Genomic DNA, 16,730 nt, shown 5'->3' on the forward strand with positions numbered 1-16,730 from the left:
GTTGTTTGTCTGTTTTCTAAAGAGCTTTTTGTTTATGGGCCAAAATTATTGTTTTAAAAATAAAATAATGAAGGAAGAGATCACCAAACTCTTGCGTAAGAGCGAAACCAGCCAACAAACCCCCAGAAACAACAATAAAACCACTTTCCAGAAAATGGCCAAGTTACCTATGTCCGTGGTCACAGAGCCTTCTTTTGTCAACCAAGTGCGAAATGAGGCGTCTCTAAAAAGTAAAACAAAGTAATGACTACAACAAAGCAGAAGCAGCCTCACAGATACAAACTAGTGGTTACCAGCAGGGGGAGGGGAGTGGGGGAGGGGACCAGAGGGGAAGGGATTGAGAGGTATAAGCCCCGAGGTATAAAATAAATAAATGCGAGAATATCATGCACAGCACAGGGAATGTAGCCAATATTTTGTAATAACTTTAAATGGAGCGTAAGGTATAAAAATACTGAATCTCTATGTTGTACATCTGAAACTAATATTGTAAATTGACTCAACTTCAGTTAAGAAATGCAAAAAGGACTCCCTCCAAGAGCCCAATATATAAACAATAGAACTAGGATGATTTAGTGAGACTTGTTAGGTATCAGAAAATGTATTAGATGCCTAAGATCGAAAACTGAAAAACACATTCTCTGCTCTCAGCTCAGATCCAGTGGGGATATAAGTTGGGGTGAATAGAACAAGTAATTTTACCTACCTGGTCAGTGACAAGATGGGTACACGCAGAAAGCTTTGGGGCAACAAAGGACATGGTGTCCAACTCTTGAGGAAGACACGGGATAAGCGGAATCTTCAGTATTTATTCAGGACTTAATGGCTGGACCAAGAAGAGAGTGTGAGCTGTATTTTCTACAGGTGGCTTAGACAGAGCTGAAGCCTTGGGTCGGCTGCAGTGTCTTACTTTGTCCCAAATCCCATGTTTATGTTATGTGCTTATTTCCATAAGCGTTTGCGAGTGAAGCCCACGGAGTCATGGGAAAGCAAGGAGGGATTTGAACGAAGAGAACAAGCTGCTGTGATTGGACATTACATCAACCTGGAAACAAAAGCAGGGATTATTTACAGAGGACACAACTGGTAGCAGTTAATGTAACTAGGAAGTACTGCAGGGGTTCAGGTGAGACACTCTTAATAGAAGTGACAGAGAAGAGAAGACAGGTTGGAGACCTCAAATCAATCGAACTTGTGAGGGATTGGCTCTGGAGGGGCGGAGAAAAGCAGGACAGAATGAAGCCCAGGAAGTTATCATAATTCTACGGAATATCTCTTACTGAGTTGAGAGAACCAGGAGAGGGAGCAGGTCTGGAGTGAAAGATTAACTCAGGATACTTAGTGGTTTGTGGTATTCCTAAGGCTTTTAGGCATCCTGCATCGACTTCTGTTTCACTATTTCTGAGACTTAATCATCTTATTTTCCTAGAAGTTCATTGAAAGCAAGGAACGTATCTTGTCCCATGGAATGCCTTCTGGAAAAAGCATTCTTTTCAAATTGTTTAAAAAAAGTCATTCTCATAAAAATTCATAAGCCTGTGTCAAAGTTTTACGTACTTCATTAATTCAAGGAACCAGTAGAGTGAACTGATTCAAGGAGGACTCAAAGAATGGGGCAAAGCATGCTGAAATGAAGGCAGTCTGTTAGGAACCAAAGTGGTTAATTTGTGTCTAGGACTAAACCCTAATCTTCATAGTTTTCTTTTTCGATCAAGGGGAAAAAAGTCACACCTTATCACTTTTCTGTAAGTTGGCCCCCTTTTGGGCTGCAAAACCATCCGGGCGCTCATCAGCTGTGGCATTCCCCAGTCAAAAGACATTTCAATTGCCATATTAGAAAGCACACTGAGGAGTTGCCATCATGGCTCAGTGATGAACGAAAGCAACTAAGATCTCTGAGGATGCGGGTTTGATCCCTGGCCTTGCTAAGTGGGTTAAGGATCTGGACTTACCATGAGCTGTGGTGTAGGTCGCAGACTCAGCTCTGATCTGGTGTTGCTGTGGCTGTGGTGTAGGCCAGCAGCTGTAGCTCCGATTCAACCCCTAGCCTAGCAACCTCCATATGCCACGGGTGTGGCCCTAAAAAGACCAAAAAAAAAAAAAAAAAAAAAAAAAAAGAAAGAAAAAAATTAAAAAATTAGAAAGCACACTGAAATGAAATTATAAAGACAAAATACTCATTGTTTTGCCTTATTTCCAAGCCTTGACTGTTTTTCTACATACTTTCCTAGAGTAGCTCTAAGGGTATTTAATGTGCACTTTGAAATACTGAATTTATACCCTGCGGCTGTACAAAAATACATTTGAGGTGATGTAAATTAAAGACAAAACGAAAGTAAATTAAAGGCAAAACAGTAAAATCAATGAATTAAAAGAAAATAGAAATAATTGATAAAAGATTTCATTATGAAATTTTAGATTTGTTCAAGCATTTCTAGGCAGTTGGGGCACAATAATGCACACGATAAATTATTTATCTCATTATAAAGGAAGACAGATCCACTTCCTGAATTGGCTGTCATTTTGTCATCTCTCCTGTTCCTTCTAAATTCTGAGGAGCGTCATACAGAGCTTCCCGTAGTTGATACAGATGCAGTGGCACTTGCTCTCAATATTTTAACAGTAATTACCCGCACAGATTCCCAGTGCCTCTTAGTAATGGAACTTATTGATCAATGATTTCATATTTATAAGGGCAACTTCATGCAAAAATGTATTTGTTAAAAACATTTTTATATGGAGCATTTTCAGTGAGAAGAAAAAGGCCTTTATTATTCACTCTCATATCCCATCTGTAACCACAAAGTGGCGTCAATACAATAAGCATTCTTCATCAGCCATTGGACACAAATCTTTCCCCTTGGGGTGCGTAAGCACCGCTAGGACAGCTGCTCACGCATGGATCACAGCGCATGGGAGGAGTCCCTTTATGTGGACTTTGTGTGAACCTAGCAGAGGTGTACTTGTCTCGTTGGCCCTGTGGGAAGGAAGCGTTTCCTACCTCCATTCGTGTCTCCAAAAGACACTGGGGAGCTTTCTTCTGGGACTGGAAGGAGGTAGCTGAGCTGTTGACATGCTAGCAGATGGGAGTTTTACACCAGAACTGGAGTTCATCAAATCAGAGATTTCCATCTGTAACATTAAACAGAATCTATAGCAGTAACTGCCTACTTCGCAGCATGCCCATGGGCTTGGTACCTCTCTCAAAGAAGACTCAGTCGGCTGTTACATCTTCATCCGGTGACACAGGTGTGATGTCTTGAGGGCTGGGGATGTGACTTATCCTCTGTTTTCGGGACCTGACTTGGCACAGGATACCCGGCTCCTAGAAACGGGGGGCAACAGATCATTGTCTTCAACTGATGAGTGATACCTTTTGCTACTTAAAGAGGCTGCCACTGAAAGAACCCGTCTTAGCATGGATTTTTCAAGCCCACCCCCAAAGGCTAATATTATTTTTTATTGTTCTCCATAGTGACAAAATTATACCTCACATTGTGCCCCATTGGTTCTTATTTGTTTCACGTGTACGGGGGTTGTTTCCTGCCCTTGACTGAAAGCTCTTTAAGGGTAAACTCATACATACCAAAGTTAGTATAGAGATGGGTACATAGTGGGTGCTCATGTAACACATGCTTGTTAACTTGTTACATCTAGTGGGTGGAAAGGTAGAGAAAAAGGTGGGTGGACAGAAGAAACGAAGTCACAGCTAGAATAAGAACAGCAAATAGCTGGCAAGATTCTTCCCCAAACTCTGTTTGGAGCAGACCATGGTTCTGTCCCCATGAGCGCAAGTTCTGCTTTGGACTCCTCACCACTTTACTGGCAGGTACAATAAAAAATTCAGAACGGAGAGACAAGGAGAAACCTGCATATCATCCTTGATGTAGAGTTTGTTCCCTGACATTATATGGAAAACCTTCCTCCCCCTTGCCCTATTTTTCCAAAGTGGATTAAGGGTTCAAACAAAACAATAACCTACGGACAAGGCAAGATAAAGTTTTACAAAATGCAGTTTGTTTTATTTTTATATAAACTAAAACACCAGAGCTCATTGATTCCTATATTAAATACATAAATTATAAAATAACCATTCATAAAACTTTACATACAATAAACCGATTCCAGTCTCTACAGTGATGCGTACAGTACGTGTACATGTTTGGTGTACTTCGGAGGATCATTCTGGTGAAAAGCAGTTCATTTATATTTTTCTTCCATTAATAAACAAACACTGAAGCAATATATGGAGTCATGCTAGTGAGATGAAGAGAAAGGAGTCCAACCGAAGCAGTTGATTGAATAAAAGCTCTGAGAAACTGACCCCCTGGCTGCTTGAGTACAGAAGACATCTGGGGAATTGTGCATATTCCCGTGTACTGGTCTATTCTTGAGTCCTCACAGAGTTGGAGCTTGAAGGTTGGAACAGGCATAAACTGTCTTTGGAATGGGAATTTTTAGCTGATAAAAATGGGACTTTGGGTAAATGAATATTTATACTGTAGATGGTGCTGGATTCTATTGCTCTTGCCAGAAAATCCTTGGCATCCCTAGAGTCTGGGTAATTGGGAAGCCAATGAGTAAATCTTGCCTCGGTCAACAGCAAAACTAGTAAGGGACAGGTGGTGGAGAAAAGGGAGAAGAGGTGGGCAAGGTGTGGAAGAGCACAGATAGCAGAGGTGAGACAAAACATGACGTACCCAGCAGCATCAGAAACCCCTAAGTCCTCAGTCCTAGGACAGAAGTACACACTCAGTGAGTGCTCACACCAGCATCGTATACACAGAGTATATGTGGATATCCCTACATCACATATTTATAAAAGCGTGTGGATTTTGATCTGCCTCATGGTGGGACGTTATTGTGGTTAATGGGGGAAATAGGCACATTTCGTGAGTCATCCATTGGGTATAAGGGGTTGCCGTTATCAATGGAGGCTGGGATCTGCTTCTGGGAAACTGCATCATCCACACGACAGTCAGCCTGCGGAGGCTGGACTGCAGGCAAATTTGGACTCAGAGTTGTTTATCTACACCACACCGGCCCTCCAGAAGATGGAAATAGAAGCATGGGGACAAAGACCTCGATGCAGAAGCCCAAAAATAAAAACTGGGAACTTCACTCCATCAACCACCTGTCCCTCTGAGTGTGATATTCTGGGTTGAATACAGCAAATTATAAGCCTTCTGTTTTGGCCGCATTGCCCCTTGAAGTACATCATCAGTAATTTTGATTAAACATTGGCCTTGGACTCTCAACAACAGATTTATTTAGGAAGAACTAAACTGTCGATCTAAAGGCAGCAGAGGAATGGGAACGTGCTCTGCCCAGGACTGAACTGGGATCACAGGGGATCAACACCCGCTTCTGTTATGTTTGCATCCTCCCGTCACTCTGCCTGAGATTCCGTCTCAGGACGACCTAAAATACAGAAATGACAAGGGAGGTGAACAGAAGAGAAGCTTTGGTCCCTCAAGACCTTGTGACCGCTTACCCCTTAGAAGGTGGGTGTTCTCTTAAGGGGAGCCTCAGGCCATCCACGACACAAACGATCACCTAAGGTTTGCTTTGATTACTCATCTCTCAAGGTGAGTTTTTCCATATGGCAAATATATACATAGACGGAGTCATATGTGTCTTCGTATATACTGCACCGCTCTTGACAGATCAAAAAATGCAATTATTTTAAAGACAAAATGTCGATGCTGCCCATGCACTTTGATGTAATATGACACATACGATCCAGTTACTGAAACATCAACACAAAACTGGTAAATACTATTTTACAGTTTCCATGAAGTCCCGGTCAGGTGAAAAAGACATGCTTCATGTTAAAACAAACTTATGAATGACACTGAAGACATTGAACGTGTGAATTACTTAACGGGTTTAGAGTAAAAGTTGACAATAAAGAGGCAAAAAGGAACAAGTGTGCCAAAGACTGATTTTAAACTGAAAATGACCACAGTAGGTGGAAATGAAATAACGGTAGCAAAAAATGATTTGGCAAAACTTTAACTCTTCTATTCCTCCTGGAAGAGCATCTGTCCTCTTTCTACGGATAATCCATGAGCCCCTCTACCCCACCTCTTCCATCCTGAAGAACCATACCATCTATGTTAAGTAGTTTTTTAATGAATGGAAGAAAAATCAGAGCAAAATTAATTTGTTCATCCCTAAAACCTCACTATTGGCAAAATTTTATACGACACAAAAGGGATTTGATAGTTATTTTTAGCAAATTCTAGTGTTACCTAAAACAAAACGTGGATGGCATTTTTTAAAAAGTCACTTTAGCAATAGATGCTTTCGAGTTTTATAGTCTTCATTTTTTTTCCTTTTCCATGAAAATTTTCCTGTCCTGAATAGCAGTGCTAATTTTATTTCAAACTATTTTTTAATATTGTCAGTTACGCTGATTTTCCAAAAGATGAATACTTTGTTAAGCAAAAGAAAATGAATGCTGTTCTGATTGCTACTAGCTTAACTGGCCGAATATGTCAGAATAGTCAAGATAAAGAAATTAAAGCAGAAGTTAGAGATCAGAGTTACTTGGGTCTGATCTCTGTAAGAAGTGGAGCCACAGTCAATCTCTCCATTTTGGGGGCATTCTCCTCTTGCTGAACATAATATGCAAAGGGAGCCTTCATTTAGATAAGGTCCATTTCCACAGACCCATGCATGGTTGGAACATACATGTGCAATTTTGCTATTTTTTGTAATTGTGGAAATGAGTAACAGAGATGTACCTATCAACATACTGAGCTTTGTCCAAAGATGTGTTCGTTTTGAGGACCATGAGTGTGATATGGTACAAATACCGTCTTTTAGCCTAAAATTTTAGAGGATTTGCTAATCTCCTGGATCTTAAGCAACAAGAAAGACTCCCCCCACCTCTTTCCCACATTTTCCCTAAACACACCTTAAGCTGCTTAGATGGTCATCCTCAGAGCATTGCTTTTGTATGGTTTTGTACATACATGATAAAATCAGATTTATAGAAGATAAGGTACCTGATTAAAGTACATTATTTTAATAAAGATGTCTGATCATTCAAACCATACTCAGTGCTTGGATGTAGAAGGAAGCCAACAAGTTCCTGGTGGAGAAAGGGAGACGGAGAGGAAAGTTGGTTTGGTGGAGCAGAGAGGGTTTTCCTTTGCTCTGCTGCACCCTGGGATGGCTGGTGGAAGAGAAATGTAGTCTAAGACACGGGAGAGTAATTCATTCTCTTCCATCTTGTTTGGACTCGGATTTAAAAGGGTTGGGTCACAAACTGCAGTGGTGCCCTCTGTCACGTGGCCTGCGCAAAGAATGTACTATTCATATATAGTATGGACTCTACCCAGTTGAGCAAAGAATCCAGCAGAAGGATGGTTATTTTGGATATGCTCCATAGGACATCTCACCAGACCTCTCCCCCCCCCAATGAAAGGGATAATCAGACCAATTACATGACACTGTCAGTTCACTCCAAGTCTTCATTTCACAGCTAGCTCCCCTGTGATAAAAGTGGAGTTTTGTCTCATGGCATGCAGATGCAGTAAGAAGAGCTAGGAGATACTCATCACTGAAAGGACACATTCTTCTATCCCGAGTAACAGCATGAGATGACCTGTTTACCTTAGGTGATTAGAGATCCTGGTTCCTGGTTCTGGATTCCTCAATGTTTATTGCTAGTAACGCCCCGGGAAGTCTGAAGGGAAAGCTTCAGCGATGCAGCGCTTAGACTGAACCAAACTGAAGCACAAGTGTATTACCCAGGGGACTCTCTTTTTCAACAATGCAAGAAAGTCAGAGAGAGCAGTCATTATAATTACAAAGCACTTTGTGCTATTTAAGCACCTCTTGTTCCAGAATTGAAAGAAAAAAAAAACACAAACTATGAAAAAGCATTTTAACCTCATTTTGCAGTTGAGGAAACTGAGGCACAGAGAGAGGTTCAGTGACTGGGCCAAAGATACCTGGGTCAGTAGTAAACAGAAGAACGAAAACTGAGACACCTGCAGTGTAGCTTTTCTTGTATATTCTCGTTACCATTCTGGCTTTGAAAATGCCAGCGCTAAAATTGAAGACGACACTGAACCCACATATGGAAGGATTTGTGTAGCATTTCGTAGAAAGGGTTTCTGGCTCCCTACACACATTCATAATGCATGGGAATGTTAGCCCTATAAATAAAACCTTGGCAATTTGAAAAATTGAGGCTGTTTTGTTATCTACAGTAAATGAGGCTAAAATTAGCTTTTCAGGAACATTTATTCACTCTCAGAGCTGAATCTGAGACTCAGTATTACATAACTTAGGAAAAGTACCAGTCTTCTAATGTCTCTGGTAGAAAATGACCTTTTCAGTAACACAATATTACTTTTATATAAAAAAGTAAAGCTACCTTGTTGCTGTCAGATCTCTGGGGGAAAAAAAAAAGTTCTCAGTCTCTAAATGACAAGAGGTCAGAGTGCTTTAAGCATATCAAGATACTTCTAAAAATAATGGTAATTTCCTTTAATATTCACATCTGTGGCCAACTCAACGGTTGGTACGAAGTCTACATATCACCTCTACTGTGTATCAAATTATATAACGGTATTTGCCGGCAATCTTTAACAGCCATGTGAAGACCAGGATTTGGGAGGTGGAAAGATTCAGAGGCGCTCTCTGGCCCTGCAGTTGTCGGCATTCCAACTAAGTCTGGGACTCGGAGGTCAAGAGCACGGATCTTCTTAGTTTTCGCTATGAATGAGCAGGGCGCTGTTCCTGGAGGACCTCAGATGCGACAAAAGGCCAAGAAAGCAGCCGCGTCTGCTTTTGCTTCTTACGTTCCGTGCGCCTGGGTCCTTCCTCGGGTGCCAGTTTAGTCAGGGTCCCCCGTGATCCACTTCGCAACTGTCCGGTGTGGACCGCCTTCCACAAGCTCCACCGCTGGCAGAAAACCAAAGCGGACGCTGCTTTTCTTCTCCCTCTCATTGCAGATGTCTCTGTTCCTGAGTTTTAAACAATAATAAAGACAGAAAAGCAAATCCCTGTAGTAAGAAACCAGACTTTTCAAAGGAAACATTTTATTGTAAATAGCTCCTCATAGGTATTCCTCGTGCTTCAAGCCCACCCACCCTCATTTTTCCTGTTGCTGTTGTTGTTGTTTTGATTTTTTTAAAATGATGTTTATTTCAGGTCTAGTGTTTTCATGGGGTGTGGTGTTACATTAAAATGACCCCCCCTGCACAGCAGGGGTAGAATGTTTCTTTGTAACTTTGGTTCCATGCCCTAGACACATCTTTGCTTGATCTGCTGAAAGTGTTTCCATTGCTGAATTGTTTTCTTTACACAATACATGTTTATAGTTCTTCTCCTTCTGGTTTGACATATACATGTTTCATTAAATGCAGCATATATTGTAGATTTTCAACAGGGTCATGTAGGAACTGTCAAGTAAGAAACCTTGAAAAATGGCTTTAAAATACACGGTTGTAGTCCTGGCTACAGGGTAGTTCTCAGCTTTTGATCTCCCTTCCTCTGCTGTAAACATTTCTGCCATCTTGAAGGTTTAGAAGCATTTGCTTTTCTGGGGTCTTATCCGTGTTTTCGGTTAGTCTGTAAAACACAAGGAGAAATTCTTTAATCATCATTTCTGTCAACAGCTGAAACAGAGTAAAACACAAACTCTTCTTTTTAAAGAAAAGGTATTTTTTATTCTTTACCACCTCTTTGAGTTGTATCATCTTGTGTAAGTTATATAAAGAAAATCTCTGCGCTTAATTTCTTTCATTTAAAATGAGAAGTTACGCGGTCCCGGTGTGGCTCAGAAGTTAACGAACCCAACTAGCATCCATGAGGACACGGGTTTGATCCCTGGCCCCGCTCACTGGGTTAAGGATCCAGCGCTTCCATGAGCTGTGGTATAGGTCGCAGATGCGGCTCAGATCCTGCATTGCTGTTGCTGTGGCTGTGACTCTAGTGCAGGCTGGTGGCTGCAGTTCTGATTCGACCCCTTGCCTGGGAACCTCCATATGCCATGGGTGTTGCCCTAAAAAGACAAAAAGGCAAAATAATAATAACAATAATAATATGAGAAATTAGAAGCAGAGTCTGAGACTGAATTTCCAAATTAGACAAGGTTTTAAAGGTTGTTGCAATGTAATACATGTAAAAGAGTAGCAGTTCCTGTCTTGTGCTAAGTCGCCTGAAATATTAGCTATTATTTATTCCTGCCATTTTTCTGGGGCCTCCTAAGGCAATGGCTTCAGAAGCTCAAGTGAATCAGCATGTCCCCAGATAGCAATTTAAGATACATTTTTAAAAGCAGGGCTGAGAGTTCCCACATGGCTCAGGGGATCCAGCATTGTCACTGTAATGTCTCGGGTGTTGCTGCTGTGGCACAGGATCCCTGGGGCTTGGGAACTTCTGCATGCCACAGGTGTGGCCAAAAAAAAGGAGTTCCCACCATGGCTCAGAGGTAACAAACCTGACTAGGATCCATGACGATGCAGGTCCAAACTCTGGCCTCGCTCAGTGGGTTAAGGATCAGGCACTGCCATGAGTTGTGGTGTAGGTCACAGATGTGGCTCGGATCTAGCATTGCTGTGGCTGTGGTGTAGGCTGGCAGCTGCAGCTCTGATTCGACCCCTAGCCTGGGAACCTCCATACGCCATGGGTGTTGCCCTTAAAAAAAAAAAAAAAAAAAAAAAAAAAAAAAAAAAAAAAAGCAGATCTGTCTATGCCTGTCAGTGACTTAGTTTTATGTCATGATTCCAACAACTGTAGTTAATGGCAGTCTACCCCCAAGGTCTCAACCTGAGGATATTCCCTGGGAATTCTGACACTCAGCTTCCCTGTTTGGCCCCAGACATACCCTGAAAAGGCATTTCCCTGGGCTGTGCCAGTCATGACTCCTAGAACTATATCTCTTTAGGTCCACTTGTCTGGGTTTTCATTTGGGTAGAAGTTTAGGACATAAAACACTTTCCAATAAAAGCTGGAGACTGGCACAGAGGACATGTGATCATGTGCTGCCTAGGGACACAGCCTTTAGAGTCTGAATGACATGGATGGAGTAAAGGGCCTCTCCACTGTCTTACTGTATGCCCGGGGACAAGTCATTTAGCTTCTTCAAGTCAATTTCCCCTTCTATAATGTAAAGATACTACTTCTGGATTTTGCTGGGCACCCCAGGACTGGGCACCAAGATCCAAAGTGGTGGAAGAGGAGGCACATGGTCCCTTAAGGATGCTTCCAGTCCAAGACACAGAGACAAACAAGAGATTTCAAGAAATTCCTGCCATAGATGCAAGTCAGAGAGAGCTGGACTTCATATTTGCAGAGCCACTTTGCTCCCAAAGACTAGATTCGACTGAGATGAAATGTAACTGCATCACAGAAGAGAACCAGTAAGAAGGATGTGCGGTGGTTGGGAGGAGAGTACCACCCTCAGCTTCTTGCTGGGAAGGCAGAGAAGGTACCAAAAAGCAGAGAGACTGGTGGCGCTGGCTCAGAGAGAGTCACATTCCATTGCTCACCTACTGCTCGTCCTCCTTTGTCAATCTGGGCAGAACACTGCAGAGGAATGTCATGGCAGAATCTGGGGCAGGAACTTCCTTCCCGGCCAGAAGCGGAGGCTGGTACCACCAATGAGGCGATCCAGTGTGTCAGCGGAAGAGTCTGGGCCCCAGCCAGGCAGCAGTGGGCAAGACCTGCACCGCTTCTGAAGAACCCACACATACATCCCCCCAAGTGGCCAAGTTTTCATCATCTCTCATAGAAAACCCATCAAGAGCTGGTTAGTTATAGCCAGGAAAGCAGTACCAGCCACCAGAGAGAGGGCTACCACTGCCCTTGGGGTGAAAGGCACAGGTCACTCTCCCTCTTCCTCTTCCCTGCCCTCCAGAAGAGCTGGACCTTGGAGAGGGCAGGAGAGAGACGTCTTAGAGCCAGACTGCAAACCTCTTTCACCACCGGGGGTAAGAGAGGAAGGAGATGAAGCAGAATCTGAGACTGAATCTCTAAAGTAGACAAGACTTTCAAGAACTGGAAGTGACTAAAAAAAAAAAGTGGGGAACCAACCTAAGATTTAACCACAGGATAAGAGAGGGAAATAAGTGAAAGCCCTGTTTTGGTAAAAATGGACCATATTCAGGTGTGTACCTCACTGAGATGATTAGTTACAACTGAAATACTCCCATAATCCCTGGTATTGAAGAAAACTGATGTTACAAAACTAAAAAAGAGATCCTGCTGTGTAGCACTGGGAACCATATCTAGTCACTTATGATGGAGCATGATAATGTGAGAAAAAAGAATCTGTACATGTATGCGTAACTGGGCCACCACGCTGTACAGGAGAAAATTGACAGAACACAGCAAACCAGCTATAATGAAAAAAAATTATATAAAAAAAAGATGCCTTAAATTGCATGTGTGTGTGACACACACACAAACACATATACATATAGTGTGTGTTTATATATAAATAGGTAAACATAAAAAGGGTTTTACTTGCAAACTTTCAATTTATAGCATGTCAGAGACAAATCCTAGATTCTGTTTCAAAGCACATACGCATCATTTCTGCCTGTCAGGAATGATGTAAAGCCCATTATTTGAGTAAAACCATGTTGGTTTTAAAAAGTAAATAGACTTATGGGCAGTCTCCCAGAATGTTAAATTACTGCAGATTGAGTGTTGTAAAAGAAGCTATGGTTTCTACAGCAGAGCTAGATTTATCCAAATTAGCATTCTGAGTAACGGAGGCATTATCCCATGGGCCACCACAGATGACCAATTTTCAATGACCTCAATGTCAGTACACTTGAAAACTGTACATACAGACTTCCCGTCATGGCTCAGTGGTTAACAAACCCGACTAGGATCCATGAGGACGCGGGTTCGATCCCTGGCCTCGCTCAGTGGATTAGGGATCCGGTGTTGCCATGAGCTGTGGTGTAGGTTGTAGATGCAGCTCAGATCCTGCTATGGCTGTGGGGTAAGCCGGCCGCTATAGCTCCAATTCGACCCCTGGCCTGGGAACCTCCATGTGCTGTGGGTGCAGCCATAAAAAGACTGAAGATTAAAAAAAAAAAAAAAAAGCTGTATATAATATAATTCATCTTTGATTCGGAAGGGCCTTTTGGATATTACAGAAGCTCAGGCGTTCATTTGAACTGGCTGCTGATCAGCACTGAGGTTCGGTTCCCTCCTCTGTAACACAGGGATCAGAGCCATCACTTCTGAGACTCCGCTACAGGCCACCAGACACCAAGTCCATGAACACAGTGATGCCGCTTCCGACTCTAGTATCCACACACCTGCCCCAGCGTGTCTGGCTCACGGAAGACACTTAGCACACATGCGTCGAGATCACGGACAGGCTACTTACGTTCGCTGTTCTTTAGGGTTTCCTGTCTCCTAGACGGTGGTTTAGATCCTTAACGCACCACATAACTAGAGGCATACTGATTAGCAAAACTGTAGCTAAATTCTATTCCCTAGTTATTAAAATCACCAGGGAGCCACTCTGGTTAGTCCTGATTTCCATATACGCCTTTCTTGGTCAAGGGCACTGCATCCAACCAGCTACAGCATCTGGGATCCTAAGGGCCATTCCCAACAGCTTTCAATCTGCCAACCCTTACATACAACTTATCGTAAAGTCTCTGATAAATGATAGTTATTATTACCACTCCCATGGTATAGATGAGATAATGGGTCTCTAAGAATCCTAGTGAAGAAGACAAGTAATACTGAATAAAACTTAACCAGAGCCAGAGGATCAGGAGAGGCTTTCCTGAGTCTCTCATTTTAAACTGAGATGGGAAGGACAAACGGACGTGACCGAGTCGATGGTACTGTGGGAAATGTGGTCCAGGAAGAGGGCAGCACATCTGAGAACTTGGCTTTTAATGATCCTTTCTATGGGACTACACTGTAGGGCACCAGGTACTGCACTCTTTACTTAGAAAATATTTTCTAATAGTAGATGCTATTGCTTGCTAATTTTTTGTATTAGGATATTAATGTTTGGAGAGGTGTAAGAGTATCTATTTTGCAAGGCTGTCCTAAATATTACATAAAATGATGGATGTCAAATGTAATTCTTGAACTGTAAAACAAGATATCCTCTTCCTTATTATAATATCATCACTACTATTAAAAAAGTATTTATTGATCTTCAACTATGTGCTAGAGACTGTCAAGGTATTTAGGATACAAGAATAAAGAAAATATTATGGTCTCTGCCCTCACGAACTTTATATACAATAAAGGAGAGAAACAGTCATTTAAAAACAAAAAAGCTCCCCCCATGCATATAAAATTTGACTAAGAGGGACATCTAAGAAGATTTCCCTAAAGGAATCACAAGCAAGATGGGATCTGAAGGATGAGTGAGCAGGTGTTGACTAGATAAAGGAGGAGAGAAAGTATAGTTGTTTCTCCGTGTCTTCAGGGGATAGGTTCCAGGACCCACTACCAAAATCCAAGCATGGTTTTTAAAAATGTAAATGTAGTAAGAAATAAATATTTGCATATTTCAATGGAGAATGTGAAACTAACCAACTGTGGTAGTTTTTCTAATACAGCATGTCTTGTTAATTTTTTTTTAGGATCAGAACAATACATTATTACGCTCTGTTATCATGATTTATATTACTGGACAAGAAGTGCCAATATCGAGCCATCAAGTTCTAGAATTCAGGGTTGACGCTAGAGAGGTTTCATTAAAAATTAACCATAGGAGCAATGAGATCCTGCCATATCGCACAGGGAACTACATCCAATCTCTTGAGATAGAACATGACGGAAGATATTATGAGAAAAAGAGTGAATATTAAATGAATATGCGTAACTGGGTCACTCTGCTGTACAGTAGAAGTAGACAAAACGTTGTAAATCATAACTCCCCCAGACTTCAGACAACACTACAAAGCTTCAGCAACAAAGCAAGTGTGGTACTGGTTCAAAAACAGACATACAGACCAGTGGAACAGAAGGGAGATCCCAGAATAAACCCAGACACCTGCGGTCAATTAATCTTTGACAAAGGAGGCAAGAATATAAAATAGGAAAAAGACAATCTCTTCAGCAAGTGGTGCTGGGAAAACTGGGCAGCTGCATGTAAATCAGTGAAACTAGAACACACCCTCCCACCATGCACAAGAATAAACTCAAAATTGCTTAAAGATTTAAACATAAGACAAGATACTATAAAACTCCTAGAAGAGAACATAGGCAAAACATTCTCTGACATAAACCACACCAATGTTTTCTTATGTCAGTCTCCCAAAGCAATAGAAATGAAAACAAAATTAAACTAATGGAACCTAATCAAATTTAAAAGCTTTTGCACAGCAAAGGAAAAAAAAAAAAAAAGAATCTATGGAATGGGAGAAAGTAATTTCAAATGATGCAACTGAAAAGGGCTTAATCTCCAAAATATATAAACAACTCATACCACTCAACAGCAAAAAAAACAAACAGCCCAATTGAAAAATGGACAGAAGACCTAAACAGACATACAGATGGCCAACAGGAACATGAAAAAATGCTCAAAATCACTGATTATTAGAGAAATGCAAATCAAAACTACATCGAGGTACCACCTCACACCAGTCAGAATGGCCATCATTAGTAAGTCTATGAATACCAAATGCTGGAGAGGGTGTGGAGAAGAGGGAACCCTCCTGCAGTGTTGGTGGGAATGTAAACAGGCACAACCACTATGGAAAACAGTATGGAGGTTCCTCAGAAAACTAAATATAGAGCTACCATATGGTCCAGCAGTCCCACTCCTGGGCATATATCCAGACAAAACTTCCCTTGAAAAAGATACATGCACCTGTATGTTCACTGCAGCACTATTCACAATAGCCAAGACATGGAAACAACCTCAACATCCATCAACAGATGAATGGATTAAGAAGATGTGGTACATATACACAATGGAATACTACTCAGCCACAAAAAAGAACAAACTAATGCCATTTGCAGCAACATGGTTGGAACTAGAGACTCTCATACTAAGTGAAGTAAGTCAGAAGGAGAAAGACAAATACCATATGATATCATTTATATCTGAAATCTAATATACACCACAAAAGAATCTATCTAGAGAAAAGAAACAAACTCATGGACTTGGAGAAGAGACTTATGGTTGCCAAGAGGAAGGGGGAGGGACCGGGAGTTTGAGGTTAGTAGAGGTAAACTATTGCATTTGGAGTGGATAAGCAATGAGATTCTGCTGTGTAGCACAAGGGACTATATATGATCAGCTGTGATGGAACATGATGGAGGATAATGTGAAAAAAAGAATGTATATGGATGTCTGGCTGGGTCACTATGCTGTGCTGCAGAAATGGACAGAACATTGTAAATCAACTACATTAAAAATTGTAAAAAAAGGATTGAGAAAAAAGAAATTAAATTTTTAAAAATTTGTGAAAAAAGAACTACAGGAGTTCTTGCTGTGTCACAATGGGTTAGGAATCCAGCTGCCGTGGCTCGGGTCACTGCAGTGGCATGGGTTTGATTTCCAGCCCAGCCCAATGGGTTCAAGGCTGTGGTGTCGGTCGCAGCTGTGGTTCAGATTCAGTCCCTGGCCAGGGAACTTCGTATGCTGAAGGGGAGACCAAAACCAAACAAAGCAACACACTACAGTAGATAGTGTAGAATCATGGATGAAGAATCAGGTTCACCTCTTTTCTGTCTGGCCTCCTAACTTCAAAATGGGCAGGGCTGGTTCT

At 41.6% G+C, this 16,730-nt stretch overlaps 1 protein-coding gene and 1 long non-coding RNA gene across 7 annotated transcripts in view; both read right to left on the minus strand.

Annotated features, from left to right (window-relative positions):
* LOC110259532 (uncharacterized) overlaps window positions 1–3,325 on the minus strand; it is a 41,497-nt gene extending 38,172 nt beyond the window's left edge. Inside the window, exons 1-4 of one of the 3 annotated variants that reach the window (XR_014839029.1) lie at window positions 3,199–3,325; window positions 1,953–2,079; window positions 707–1,045; window positions 168–223 (exon numbers count right to left, since the gene is read on the minus strand). This is a non-coding gene — a long non-coding RNA (uncharacterized LOC110259532). Of the gene's footprint in view, window positions 1–167; window positions 224–706; window positions 1,464–1,952; window positions 2,080–3,001 lie in introns of those variants that run through there. The other 2 variants (XR_014839028.1, XR_014839027.1) reach the window with 2 other exon arrangements.
* Window positions 3,326–8,240: 4,915 nt separating this feature from the next.
* JAKMIP2 (janus kinase and microtubule interacting protein 2) overlaps window positions 8,241–16,730 on the minus strand; it is a 172,842-nt gene continuing 164,352 nt past the window's right edge. For all 4 annotated transcript variants that reach the window (XM_085014955.1, XM_021084964.2, XM_085014956.1 and 1 more), the window contains one exon: window positions 8,241–9,591. In XM_085014955.1, coding sequence (XP_084871081.1) covers window positions 9,571–9,591 — 21 coding nt within the window. In that variant the 3' untranslated portion in view covers window positions 8,241–9,570. The remainder of the gene's footprint in view (window positions 9,592–16,730) is intronic.

The sequence above is a fragment of the Sus scrofa genome, chromosome 2 (assembly GCF_054392235.1).
Source record: "Sus scrofa isolate SSC_HxYL_T2T_F1_AM1 chromosome 2, Sscrofa_HxYL_maternal_Yorkshire_Landrace_v2.0, whole genome shotgun sequence".
In the NCBI taxonomy this organism is placed as follows: Eukaryota; Metazoa; Chordata; class Mammalia; order Artiodactyla; family Suidae; genus Sus; species Sus scrofa.